General features: G+C 37.4%; 2 protein-coding genes across 2 annotated transcripts in view; one reads left to right on the top strand and one right to left on the bottom strand.

Moving 5' to 3' along the window:
* The window catches only part of sspo (SCO-spondin), a gene marked incomplete at its 5' end in the record, with an annotated part of 88,796 nt that extends 84,473 nt beyond the window's left edge, over nt 1-4,323 (bottom strand). Inside the window, 6 exons of the mRNA XM_083557720.1 lie at nt 581-739; nt 1,217-1,319; nt 2,529-2,752; nt 3,060-3,230; nt 3,360-3,442; nt 4,094-4,323. Coding sequence (XP_083413846.1) covers nt 581-739; nt 1,217-1,319; nt 2,529-2,752; nt 3,060-3,230; nt 3,360-3,442; nt 4,094-4,323 — 970 coding nt within the window. The remainder of the gene's footprint in view (nt 1-580; nt 740-1,216; nt 1,320-2,528; nt 2,753-3,059; nt 3,231-3,359; nt 3,443-4,093) is intronic.
* Nucleotides 1-12,349, top strand: part of slc12a7b (solute carrier family 12 member 7b) — a 335,443-nt gene that overhangs the window by 213,751 nt on the left and 109,343 nt on the right. The window lies entirely within an intron of this gene.

The raw sequence follows: 12,349 nt of genomic DNA, 5'->3' as shown, positions 1-12,349 counted from the left end.
TCTCCTTTAAGATAGGTATCTATAAGAAGGCTTATGCATGACACAACAAAAAAATAGCATTTATGCTGAAGTCCAAATGTGCATAAATGTGCAGTGTCCTCTCCTCTAAGTGGGTAAGATGTATGTGGTGGCTGGCCTTATATTTTCACATTGTTAATGTCCTGTATACAGCTGTGAAATCTGCCAACAAAAGTGCTTGATCATTTCTAAACAGTGATATTCTTTGGGGTAAGATGTTGTGCTATTATTTAAAACCATGCACAGAAGTCATTCAGCACATTTGTCACAAAATATATATTGTAAAAAAGAATGTGGTGAATGATTGCCTGTATGCCCTGCAAAGTGTTTTTGAAATTGATGTGATATTTAAAAATGGATTTTGTGACTGCACACAGCTTTTTTCATTTAGAGAAGCTAATTTTTCATTTGTATGTTAACTGCTAAAAACATCCCTAATGGTCTTGTGATAGTGTTGTAATTCAGCAATGTGCCAATGAACAGTGCCAATGAATTCTCTGAGTCAAATTTCACTCACACACCAATCCACTATCAACAATAATAAACTTAATAATAAACTTACCATCTCCATTGTTATTATATAATCCGCAGAGGCCCGCAGTAGCAGAAAAGTGTTCCGCAGTAACCGTCAGATACACAGTGTTCCCCATATCAAATTTTACTCTGATGCCCAAACCACTTTCAACAAATACAAAATCTCCCAGCCAGTGAATGCTCACTCCTAGAAGAAAAAAACACAACACATACTTCCATATCATTAACATAGGCATAACAATATTTAAGCTTTTTGCATATTTATCTTTAATATATTTAATCTGCAACCATTAATGCAACTCATATTTAAATTTTCTCCTATTATTATTACACAATTTACTGGTTCTGAGGCTCCGTTTATTCGGCTACAAAAAAATAGCTTAGTTATAATCCCTGACAAACTGCTTTGTGTAGTTTTTTAAATAAAGTGGACCATGTCAATCATTATAATATTCCATCAAATTCTAATTCTTTTATGTACAAAAGAAATATACACTGTTCAAATATAAATAACCATGTGTGCTATAACTGTGTGCTGTATATTTATTTCAAGGTGTACATTGAGAGAGGGCTCGTATTGTCTTATAGTTACGCAGTGTTTAATAAATGCATAATCAACAGGGTTTAGCAAATAACTGAGTTAAATGGAGGGTCATATTAATACCGTTTTGAAAGAAGGGTTCACCCTGCTGTAAGAGGACACTGTTGAGTGATATGTTGTTCTTATGCACAGACACAAGGTCGAGTCCCAACATCATCTTCAATGCCTAAAGAACATAAAGAAATGGTCCAATCGCAACAATTTCTTCTTGAAACGAGTATAAACATGAAAGCTCATAGATATGGTAATCTGTAAGAATAAGCATCTACACTATATAGTCAAAGGTTTGTGCATAGCTGACCACACTATGCCCTTTATTAGGATTAACCTCCTAAAACCCCAGCTTTGGTTTGGCTTGCATTTTAGATTTCTTCCAGTTATTTGGGGTTAGGAAGAACCAATAATTATAATAACCATATATTTTCTTTGAACATGAAGCTCTTCTTGGAAAAAAATTATGTCACTTATATGGACACTCGGTCTGTATCTACAGAAAACAATAAAGACACCATTATGCACGTATGTGGACACCCAGGTCGTAGGAGGTTAAGGGGCTCAGTCTAATCATGTCCCTTGATGACAATGCCTCAGTGCAAAAAGCAAGGTCCATAAAGAAGGTTTTTTCCATGGATGAACTTGTGTGGCCTGCCTAGAGCCCTAACCCCAACTTTTTAAATAAACTGAAACACTGATTGCATGCCAGACCCTCTTTCATTGGTTTCAATAGAGCAGGATTAAACTGAAACCAATAAATTAAGACTTTACTTACAATACTGTTGAGCAGTGGGAAAACTTTGAAGAACTTCTTAACCCAATTTGCATGCTCTCACCTCCAGTTATGCTAAGGTCATGAAACAGTGGACCGGATTTTGTGCATCTTTGTGGATGTATACATCTTGTGGTTTTAGGGAAGTACTCTGACTGTATACCCACATAGTTTTGGGAAGCAGTACAGAAAGTATTATGCATATGAGATGCAAATGTGTTTTATAAATAACATTTGTGTGGTCTTATGGATATGATGTCAAGGCACAGTCAGGTTTGAAATGGCTTTGATGTAAAATCCCACCAACATAGACATTAACATTTTGCAGTTGAGTGTGAAGCAGCCAGGAGGAAAATAAGGACCTCCAGCAGGTTGTTGCTCTATGGGGTTTGTAGGCTTACTTAACTTAACAGGTTGCAAAGACAACTTTAGAGTAGACCTAACACTCGTCCAAAGCAGAAGAGAGCCAGTTCAACTGCTATATTTAAGTTAGTTTGCACAATCTTTTCCCTTCACATGTCTCCATCTAAAACAATTCCCTGATTGCCACACATGTACCACATTAGATAACTAAAAACATTATAATATTAATGTGTGTTGGAGATATACCTTGCTGCAATGTCCTCTGTCATCACACACAGTGCTAATGTATACAGCCCAAGTCCCATCAGTGGATGCAGCCAGCACATAGGTGCAACCACCATTGAAATGGAAGTGCTTCCGGTCGAAGGAACGATAATGTGCCCCACCCCAGCTCATGCAAGTGGCAGAAGCTTTGGGATCGAGAATGCCTCCAAGTAGACCCCTGTGAAAAAGTGGTAGTGGCTGAGCATCTGAAGGAGTAGAACAAAAAGAAAATAGTGACATACAGATTTACACTGAGCCATTAAAACAATCTTAGTATTTAAAGCTTTCTGAAGTGTTTTTTTCATGAAATGCTGATTAATATTTTTTATAATCTTGTAAAAATGGCCATATTTATTCAGTTTTCTTTAACTGATTTCAGTGATGATAAAGACAACAATTGCTTTACGATTATGCATAATTCAGTTAAATTTTGCCTTGTACTGTACATTAGACAGCTGTCAGCCAAAAGGTTTTACAGCATAGAGCAATGAAATTAAACAGTAATAAGATTACCTGGCATGAGGGTATAGGAACAGGACAAGCATGTCTGATCAGAGGCATTTTTCCAACTAAGGCCCCATAGACTGCCACAGCATTGCTCAAGAGACATAAGCGAGGAGTTCTGAACCCCAGGAAATTCTTCACAGCTCCACGTAGAGAAGCACAGACCCCGAATACTCACTCCTAGATAAAGCAATCATGGATAAATATAGTTTTGCACAATTCGTATAAAAAATATACTGTATGTATGAATATGAAACATATACATACTGTACACAAACATATTTAAACTGGCTATTTTTGGTGTCTTACCCTGTGAGCAGTGAAGACCAGACCAGCCTTCGCAGCAGGCCCTAATTGTTCTGTTTACTTGTTCAGTCACAATATTTGCAGCTCTACAGCAAAAACATACACAAAGCTACAAAACTGCTCTTGTACATAAATTTAAGCTTCTTCTATTGAGTTTTACCTATTAGAGCGGAGTTGAAAAGTCTGAGGCCACATTGAAAATTCACATCTGAATCCAAGAGTTAAATTAACAAACAAAAAATATTTTTACAGAAAATAGTTTTACAGAAAAACTGAAGAAAGAAAGAATAAATGAGTAGTATATTGTGAGTATTCAAAATCAGTATTGATATTATTCTGCACTATTCTATGTTGCAGTAACTTTTTGGCATATTTTTAATGGCAAGATTTTTTCCTGAGTTAATCCCTTTTACTGAAATACAGGTTCAGTTGACACTACAGTAAATTCTAACACATATCGTCAAGTTTTACACAAACTTTAGCTAGTCAAGTCTATGCTAGCTTGCAGCCCATGTGTATGCTATCAGTAAAACAAAATAAGGACAAGCCAAACACTAATTCAAAAACTCATGTAAATATTCATGAGACATTTTTGATAATATCATTTGAAGCCAATTTAATTTGAAAAGAATGAACATTTGAAGTATTCCCAATAATGGACTCAAACTTTTGAACCCTGCTGTATATGAACCTATAGAGAATAGCAAAGATAATAGTTCTAGAATAATTGTTCTTACTTAAATAGAAAGCAGGAAGCATTGGGTCCTTGTTTTTTGTAATACAGAGCAATGCCATCATCTCCCCCGTGTGTGTTGCGCATCCTGTCAACATCCAGCCTCCAGCCTTGAGTGTTAAACCGATACACCTCTGAGCATGACACTTCAAGCTGCAGGCGAGGAGAGATGATCTTCTCTAGTTTATCTTCCACTCTGTGCTCACACCAGTGACTAAAGTCAAAGGAGAACATGATGTTAGAATTGCCTGGCATTCTAATGCAAAACACAGAGGGAGTAATTAATTGAGTAAGATTTTTAAACTGTATTTTAATTAAGAAAATAATGTTCATCACTTAGTATATGGCAGGACTTGCATGCAGAAGTAGTATGAACGATTTAGACTGAAATGGTATTCGGAGGAACAAATATTTTATATTGCAGACCAATTTGTTAAATGTAATTATACATTTAACAACATAAATTTACGTTATTCACAAAAATTATACTATTTTAAGACTATAAGCTAAATGTAGCATTTAAATACATATTTCATAGTGAACTTAACATTCTTACTTGCATTAACAAACATGACGAGATAAATACAGGGTGCAACGGTGGCATTCTACATGTTTGGCACAGCAATACAGGGTTTAACACTGCAAAAGCTGTGCTAATCTTGTCTTAGTGTAGAGTTTCATTAACCTGGTTAAAAAGCATTGCTAACCCCAGAATGTTGATAACACGGGGTTAGGCACAATGTGAAAAACCCTATAGTAAACATTTTTTAATTGGGCTGTACAGAGAAAAAAAACTATTTTCAAATTTTTCTAAAAAATGTGGTCCATATATAGTGCTGTTTTGCTAATTGTTTTACATCTTCTTCTTCTTCTTCTTCTTCTTCTTCTTCTTCTTCTTCTTCTTCTTCTTTCGGCTGCTCCCATTAAGGGTCGCCACAGCGGATCATCCATCTCCATACACCCCTGTCCTCTACATCTGCCTATTTCAAACCAACTACCTGCATGTCTTCCCTCACCACATCCATAAACCTCCTCCTTGGCCTTCCCTTTTTTCCTCCTTCCTGGGGCTCCATCCTCAGCATTCTCCTACCGATATAACCCATGTCCCTCCTCGTCACATGTCCAAACCATCTCAATCTATCCTCCCTCACCTTGTCTCCAAAATGTCCTACATGCGCTGTCCCTCTGATAATCTTATTTGTAATCCTGTCCATCCTCGTCACTCCCAACGAAAATCTCAACATCTTCAGCTCTGCTACCTCCAGCTCCACCTCCTGTCTTTTACTCAATGCCAGTGTCTCTAAACCATACATCATCTCTGGTCTCACCACAGTCCTATAAACTTTCCCTTTCACTCTTGCAAAAACTCTTCTATCACAAATCACTCCTGCTATCACTCTTCTCCACCCACTCCACCCTGCCTGCACTCTTTTCTTCACTTCTCTAACACACTATTACTTTACACAGGTACCTGAACTCCCCCACCTTCTCCACCTCTTCTTCCTGCAGCCGCACCCCTCCACTGCCCTCCCTCTCATTCACACACATGTACTCTGTCTTACTCCTACTGACTTTCATGCTAATTGTTATTCAATTTAGTATAATATACCAACAAATAAGAAAAAGCAATTGGACACTGAAAGGAAAACTTTTCCCATTGTTCATTGGCATCACTTATAGTTAATCTCAACATACAAATCACATATTATACTATATATATATATATATATATATATATATATATATATATATATATATATATATATATATATATATATATATATATATATATATAAAAAACACTGATATTCTAGGTAGCCAACTTGTGGACTCAGGTCCGAGTCCGGACCGCAAAGCCTTCTACATGATTAAATATATACAGTGAGGAAAATAAGTATTTGAACACCCTGCTATTTTGCAAGTTCTCCCACTTAGAAATCATGGAGGGATCTAAAATCGTCATCGTAGCTGCATGTCCACTGTGAGAGACATAATCTAAAAAAAAAAAAATCCAGAAATCACAATATATGATTTTTAAACTATTTATTTGTATGATACAGCTGCAAATAAGTATTTGAACACCTGTCTATCAGCTAGAATTCTGACCCTCAAAGACCTGTTAGTCTGCCTTTAAAATGTCCACCCCCACTACATTTATTATCCTAAATTAGATGCACCTGTTTGAGGTCGTTAGCTGCATAAAGACACCTGTCCACCCCATACAATCAGTAAGAATCCAACTACTAACATGGCCAAGACCAAAGAGCTGTCCAAAGACACTAGAGACAAAATTGTACACCTCCACAAGGCTGGAAAGGGCTACGGGGAAATTGCCAAGCAGCTTGGTGAAAAAAGGTCCACTGTTGGAGCAATCATTAGAAAATGGAAGAAGCTAAACATGACTGTCAATCTTCCTCGGACTGAGGCTCCATGCAAGATCTCACCTCGTGGGGTCTCAATGATCCTAAGGTAGGTGATAAATCAGCCCAGAAGTACCCAGGAGGAGCTGGTCAATGACCTGAAAAGAGCTGGGACCACCGTTTCCAAGGTTACTGTTGGTAATACACTAAGACGTCATGGTTTGAAATCATGCATGGCACGAAAGGTTCCCCTGCTTAAACCAGCACATGTCCAGGCACGTCTTAAGTTTGCCAATGACAATTTGGATAATCCAGAGGAGTCATGGGAGAAAGTCATGTGGTCAGATGAGACCCAAATATAACTTTTGGGTCATAATTCCACTAAACGTGTTTGGAGGAAGAAGAATGATGAGTACCATCCCAAGAACACCATCCCTACTGTAAAGCATGGGGGTGGTAGCATCATGCTTTGGGGGTGTTTTTCTGCACATGGGACAGGGCGACTGCACTGTATTAAGGAGAGAATGACTGGGCCCATGTATTGCGAGATTTTGGGGAACAACCTCCTTCCCTCAGTTAGAGCATTGAGGCTGGGTCTTCCAACATGACAATGACCCGAAGCACACAGCCAGGATAACCAAGGAGTGGCTCTGTAAGAAGCATATTCAGGTTCTGGCGTAGCCTAGCCAGTCTCAAGACCTAAACCCAATCGAGAATCTTTGGAGGGAGCTCAAACTCTGTGTTTCTCAGCGACAGGCCAGAAACCTGACTGATCTAGAGAAGATCTGTGTGGAGGAGTGGGCCAAAATCCCTCCTGCAGTGTGTGTAAACCTGGTGAAAAACTACAGGAAACGTTTGACCTCTGTAATTGCAAACAAAGGCTACTGTACCAAATATTACCATTGACTTTCTCAGGTGTTCAAATACTTATTTGTAGCTGTATCATACAAATAAATAGTTTAAAAATCATATATTGTGATTTCTGGATTTTTTTTTTTTTTAGATTATGTCTCTCACAGTGGACATGCACCTACGATGACAATTTCAGACCCCTCCATGATTTCTGAGTGGGAGAACTTGCAAAATAGCAGGGTGTTCAAATACTTATTTTCCTCACTGTATATGCCAAATGCTATTTTTTAAATAAAATCACATTTATATCAGTCACATCAAGGTCAGCTCAGTAGAGCCGTTTGGGTCGTACAGCGCCACAGGTCACTACTACAGTTACTATGCTCACTGTTGCTATGATCAGACGTTCAGTTGCGCATGCAGTGAATACAGCAGAAAGGGACGCACAAACATATGAAACTTTCAGTGAGTTAAAAACAATGGAGTTTTTCCAAGATGAATGGATGGAAAAATACACATTTATTCTTCTGCATCGAGCTCCAAGAGGCCTGTGTCTCTTATTTGCTTGGAGTCTGTTACGGTTGTCAAAAGTGGAAACATTAAACACCATTACAAAACTAAACATAGACACTTGGAAGAGACTGCCCCTCAGCAGTCTGAAGTAAGTGAAAGGAAAATAAATGATCTCAAAGCCCAGTACAAGAGATCTACTCACAGCCCAACAACAAGCATATGAGTGTTCGTTAAAAATACAGTGGATTTTAGGAAAACATAACAAGACCTTTACAGATACAGAAATAGTTAAGAAGTGCATGGAGGCTGCGTGTGAAACACTTTTAGATGGAAAAGAAAAAATATGAAATGAGAAGAAAAATGTAATAAACACCCCTTCCAGCTGCAATAGCTACAAAAATAGCTAACATGTTAGCACACGTTATGCAGTCACAACTTGATGCTATTGATGCTACTATGCAGAGAAGAAAGATTTGAGAACATCTTAGGTGTTACAGCACTTACAACACATACTAGAAGAGAAGACATATACTTAGCCATAAAAGAGATGTTAACGCTAAGAAGGATCAACCTAAAAAATTATGTGTCCATCACAACTGATGGAGCACCATCTATAATAGGAAAATTAAAAGGATCAGTGACTCGGATTAAAGAGGATAATCCAGACCTCTGTTCATATCACTGAATTATCCACAAGTCTGTTCTGTGCTTCACTCTGTCAGAGGAGTATGCAGAATTTATGAATACAGTGATGAAACTAATCAACTTTCTCAGGGCATCTTCATCACATCAGCATCTCCTTCTTTGAAAATTCCTAGCAGAAGTTGATGTAAATGCAAATTACCTACTGTTTTACTGCAATATTAGATGGCTAAGCAAAGCTTGCACACTTCTTGGCTATTAGAAAAGAAATAAAAAGGTTTTTACGTATATAAGTCAAGTCAAGTCAAGTCAAGTTTATTTGTATAGCGCTTTTCACAACAGACATTGTCTCAAAGCAGCTTTACAGAAAACAACAGTGAAGGTGAATGGTGTGCGTTTGTCCCTGATGAGCAGCCGTGGCGACAGTGGCAAGGAAAAACTCCCTTAGATGATATGAGGATATAACTGTCCGTAATGTATATAACTGTCCGGACCACAGCTGGCAAAGGACGGTTCATTTATTAGACCTTGTAAGGATGGTCAGAACTGTTCCCAGACCCTGAGAACTGACATGCAACTTCATGAGGCAAGAACCTGAGAACTACCATGCAACAAAACAATAAACCTTCTAAACTGAGGAGAAGATCTCTTTGATCTAAGGAGAGAAAGCCATTTGTTTAGCTGCCCAGTCACCCATCCTTGAGCCCCCTCTTCCCCGGCTGGAGAGATGGCCGGGTCATGGAAAAGTGACTTAGAAGGTCCTGGAATTCGAGCTACTTCACTTACATAATGTAATAATTCCATTTTAGGAATTTATACATTTTACCTTCACATGTTTGGTATCATTTAAAAGGTCTCAGTGTGATTGGAAATATGATCTCAGTCCCATATCAGTAGAACAGACCTCAGGTTTGAGGAAATTCTGTCCTACTGACATAAGGGCTGCCCCGGAGAAGATCCTTACCAGGTGGTCTAGGTGTTAGGTCGCATCCTGTCCCAAGAAAGGATTTAAAATCTGATCATGTTATGTAACTTTCTTCTATTATTTGTTTAAGATGTGACAATTGTTTATTAATTATTGCCTGGCAAATAAATGTAAAATTCTTGATCAACTCTAAAATTTCCTGAAATCATTTATATCTAGTTGATTATGTAGTCTGGTGTTACCACAAATCTATGACCAGTATAGTACAAACTGAAGGATCATGAACGGATAGAGCACAATGTCTAGGACCTTCTGATTTCTGACTGATCTCTCACTTAGCAAGTTATAACTAAGTGGCTAATTACATTATTTTTTATGCATGAGCAAGCATTGAGCGGCCTACTAAAAAAATATTAGTTTAACGTTATATCCTCTGACTAAGATTTGGACTGGCCAATGTGCTTCAGTGAACAGGTATCGTTAGCCGAGCACAAGGTTCTAAGCGACTCCAAAGGACCATAATGAATGATTAATTGAAAAGACAGAATGCTTAGAATAATATATTAAAATTAAAGAAGTACAACCAATAAGGTAATTAGCTTAAATTAAAGATATTCAAGTTAAATCTTTATTATAAATTGGAGTCAGGTTACATCTTAAAATTGGATTAATGTAACAAAGTGCAATCCATTTGAGTAATCTTTTACAGCCACGCGAGAAAGACTTACACGCAGCATACCTTCACCCACACCAGTGGATTCCGTCGTTGGGCCATTGGGTGGGCATCCTACAACCTCAAGCAATTTTAGTTGAAGACTAAAGTTTAGTTTAGTTCTAGATCGTAGTCAGGTATTTTATTGAATAAATCTAGCACATATTTTGTTTTACAAAAAAAAACTATAACAAAAATATATATATTTTTATGTATATTCTGGTAAGTTCATTTATCAATTTATTGAACTTTAATTGTAATCAATTACTTATAACCAGCATGTATAAAATATCAAACAAAGTCAGGTAAATTCAAATCTCTGGTTCCTTAAAACATGATGTGTCTGCCTCCAAAACAAAACATAGCATTGAGTGGGACAAGCAATATAGAGAAATATTTAAAAAAAAGTTTACCCTATTCCCACGACCAGCCGTAGACTCAACAAGGATACGAGCAGAGCCTTCATAATGTTTTGAGGTCTGAAGATCCTTGATAATGTAACCAACTAAAAAACAAAAATGAGAAATGAAAGTAATTCCCTATGATCATATAAAAACCCATACTGTTTGTAATCAGGCCTAATATCTAAAAAACAAAATAAAATTTTTCCGAGGGCTCAAGTACAATCACATCCTGACTCACGTAAGACTTTCAAGAATTACAGATGCTGCTTGTTTTTCTTTTATTACTAAAATATTTGATTTGTAGTTTAAAGAATTTTAGCATGACTCTCTTTTATTTTAGGCAGGTTTAAAATTCCAAAAATCAATTCTAAAATACATTACCTTTATTGTCAGATGCAGGAATCTTTTGCTCCAGAAGAGCTTTTTTCTTCTTTTTTCCTAAAATATTGTTGTATTAAATCTCTAGTGGTTTTTGCTTTTTCCCTGTTGTTCTCATTTTCGTTTATTCCCAACTCTTCGAAGACCTCTTTGCATGTCTATTCCTTTTTCAATGTTGCTCACAGTTGTAACACAGTTTCCGTAGTAAGAATTATAAAGCCACTTTTCACACTGTTTGGTGTTTTCTCTTTAATGGAGGGGGATTTGTAGACTTGTGGCAGCATCTGAAAGTCATACAATTGGAGGACAAACCACTGGGCCACAGCTGCGATGTCAGCCATTAGCTGTGTTAATTTGTTATTGACAATGCTCAGTGCCCACCCACTGGCCTGTGTGCCAATCCAGAGAGGAAGGGGGAAGTATAGAGGTTCAATTCAGTTCCTTTTGCAAGAGGACTGTTTGTGGAAGTGTAATCCTATAAAGAAATTCTTCAGAAGACGGATTTCGGAGGCGTTTATTTAATAAAGTGTGTCAATAGGGAAGGGCCAGGGGCCATGCGGCCAAACCAATATCATTAGACAAAACCTTTAACTTTTGGGGGAAGATACAAACACAGCTGCCTCCACCCTTACTACTTCCTGTAGTCTAAAAAGTCTTCTTCATTCTGTGTCACACACAGCCATTGATGAGACATGGTAAAGTCAACACAGCAATATAGTTCTCGCAGTAAACTAACCTTTTTAAATCTGACCTGTAAACGAAAGATTTTTGCTCTGTGTCAAACATTTGTGTTGTGTTCCGGAAAAGACAATGTCATAGTGACTGTTTTTAAAAGGACAGGGTTTCCTGAATTTACATTTTCTTTTTCATTTTGTATGTTTTTTAATTACACATAAAGTACTATCTGTGTGTTTTTTTTCATAATTTGAGATTCTATATAATATTCACTGTAAGACATAAACGCACAGCTTGTCTAAAAATACAACTACTATACACTGAGTTGTTTCACAAACATGTTATAAATAAGACAAAAGGGTAAAGGGGCTTTTTCTTGTCACATATTATTTCAACCTAGTACAATATTATCTTCGCATATCCCAGTGATGTTAGGAACCTGGGGTCAGCCATGATACAGTGCCCCTGGAGCACTGGGAGTTAAGGACCTTTCTCAAAGGCCCAAGAGCAGCAGACGGGCAATACGGGGGCTTGAACTCGATCAGTAACCCAGGGCCACCACTGAGCTACCACTATCTGTTTAACCCTTTAACAAAAATTTATAAAACCTTATACATGTTGTCTACCTTCATGTTAACTTAACTGACCCATATAATTACTAAATCAATGTAAGTAGAATGTCAGGAATTTCATTAATACTTTTTTGATTTTCAGTAACTGTTGTATACTGGTCAGGGTTGTGTTGATCCAGAAACTGGGAGTTAAGCAGGCATGATGCACCAACACATTCACACCTACT

Source organism: Silurus aristotelis, assembly GCF_946808225.1.
Source record: "Silurus aristotelis genome assembly, chromosome: 1".
Taxonomy (NCBI): Eukaryota; Metazoa; Chordata; class Actinopteri; order Siluriformes; family Siluridae; genus Silurus; species Silurus aristotelis.
The sequence above is the reverse complement of the archived record's forward strand: the minus strand, read 5'-3'. Positions and strand labels throughout refer to the sequence as shown.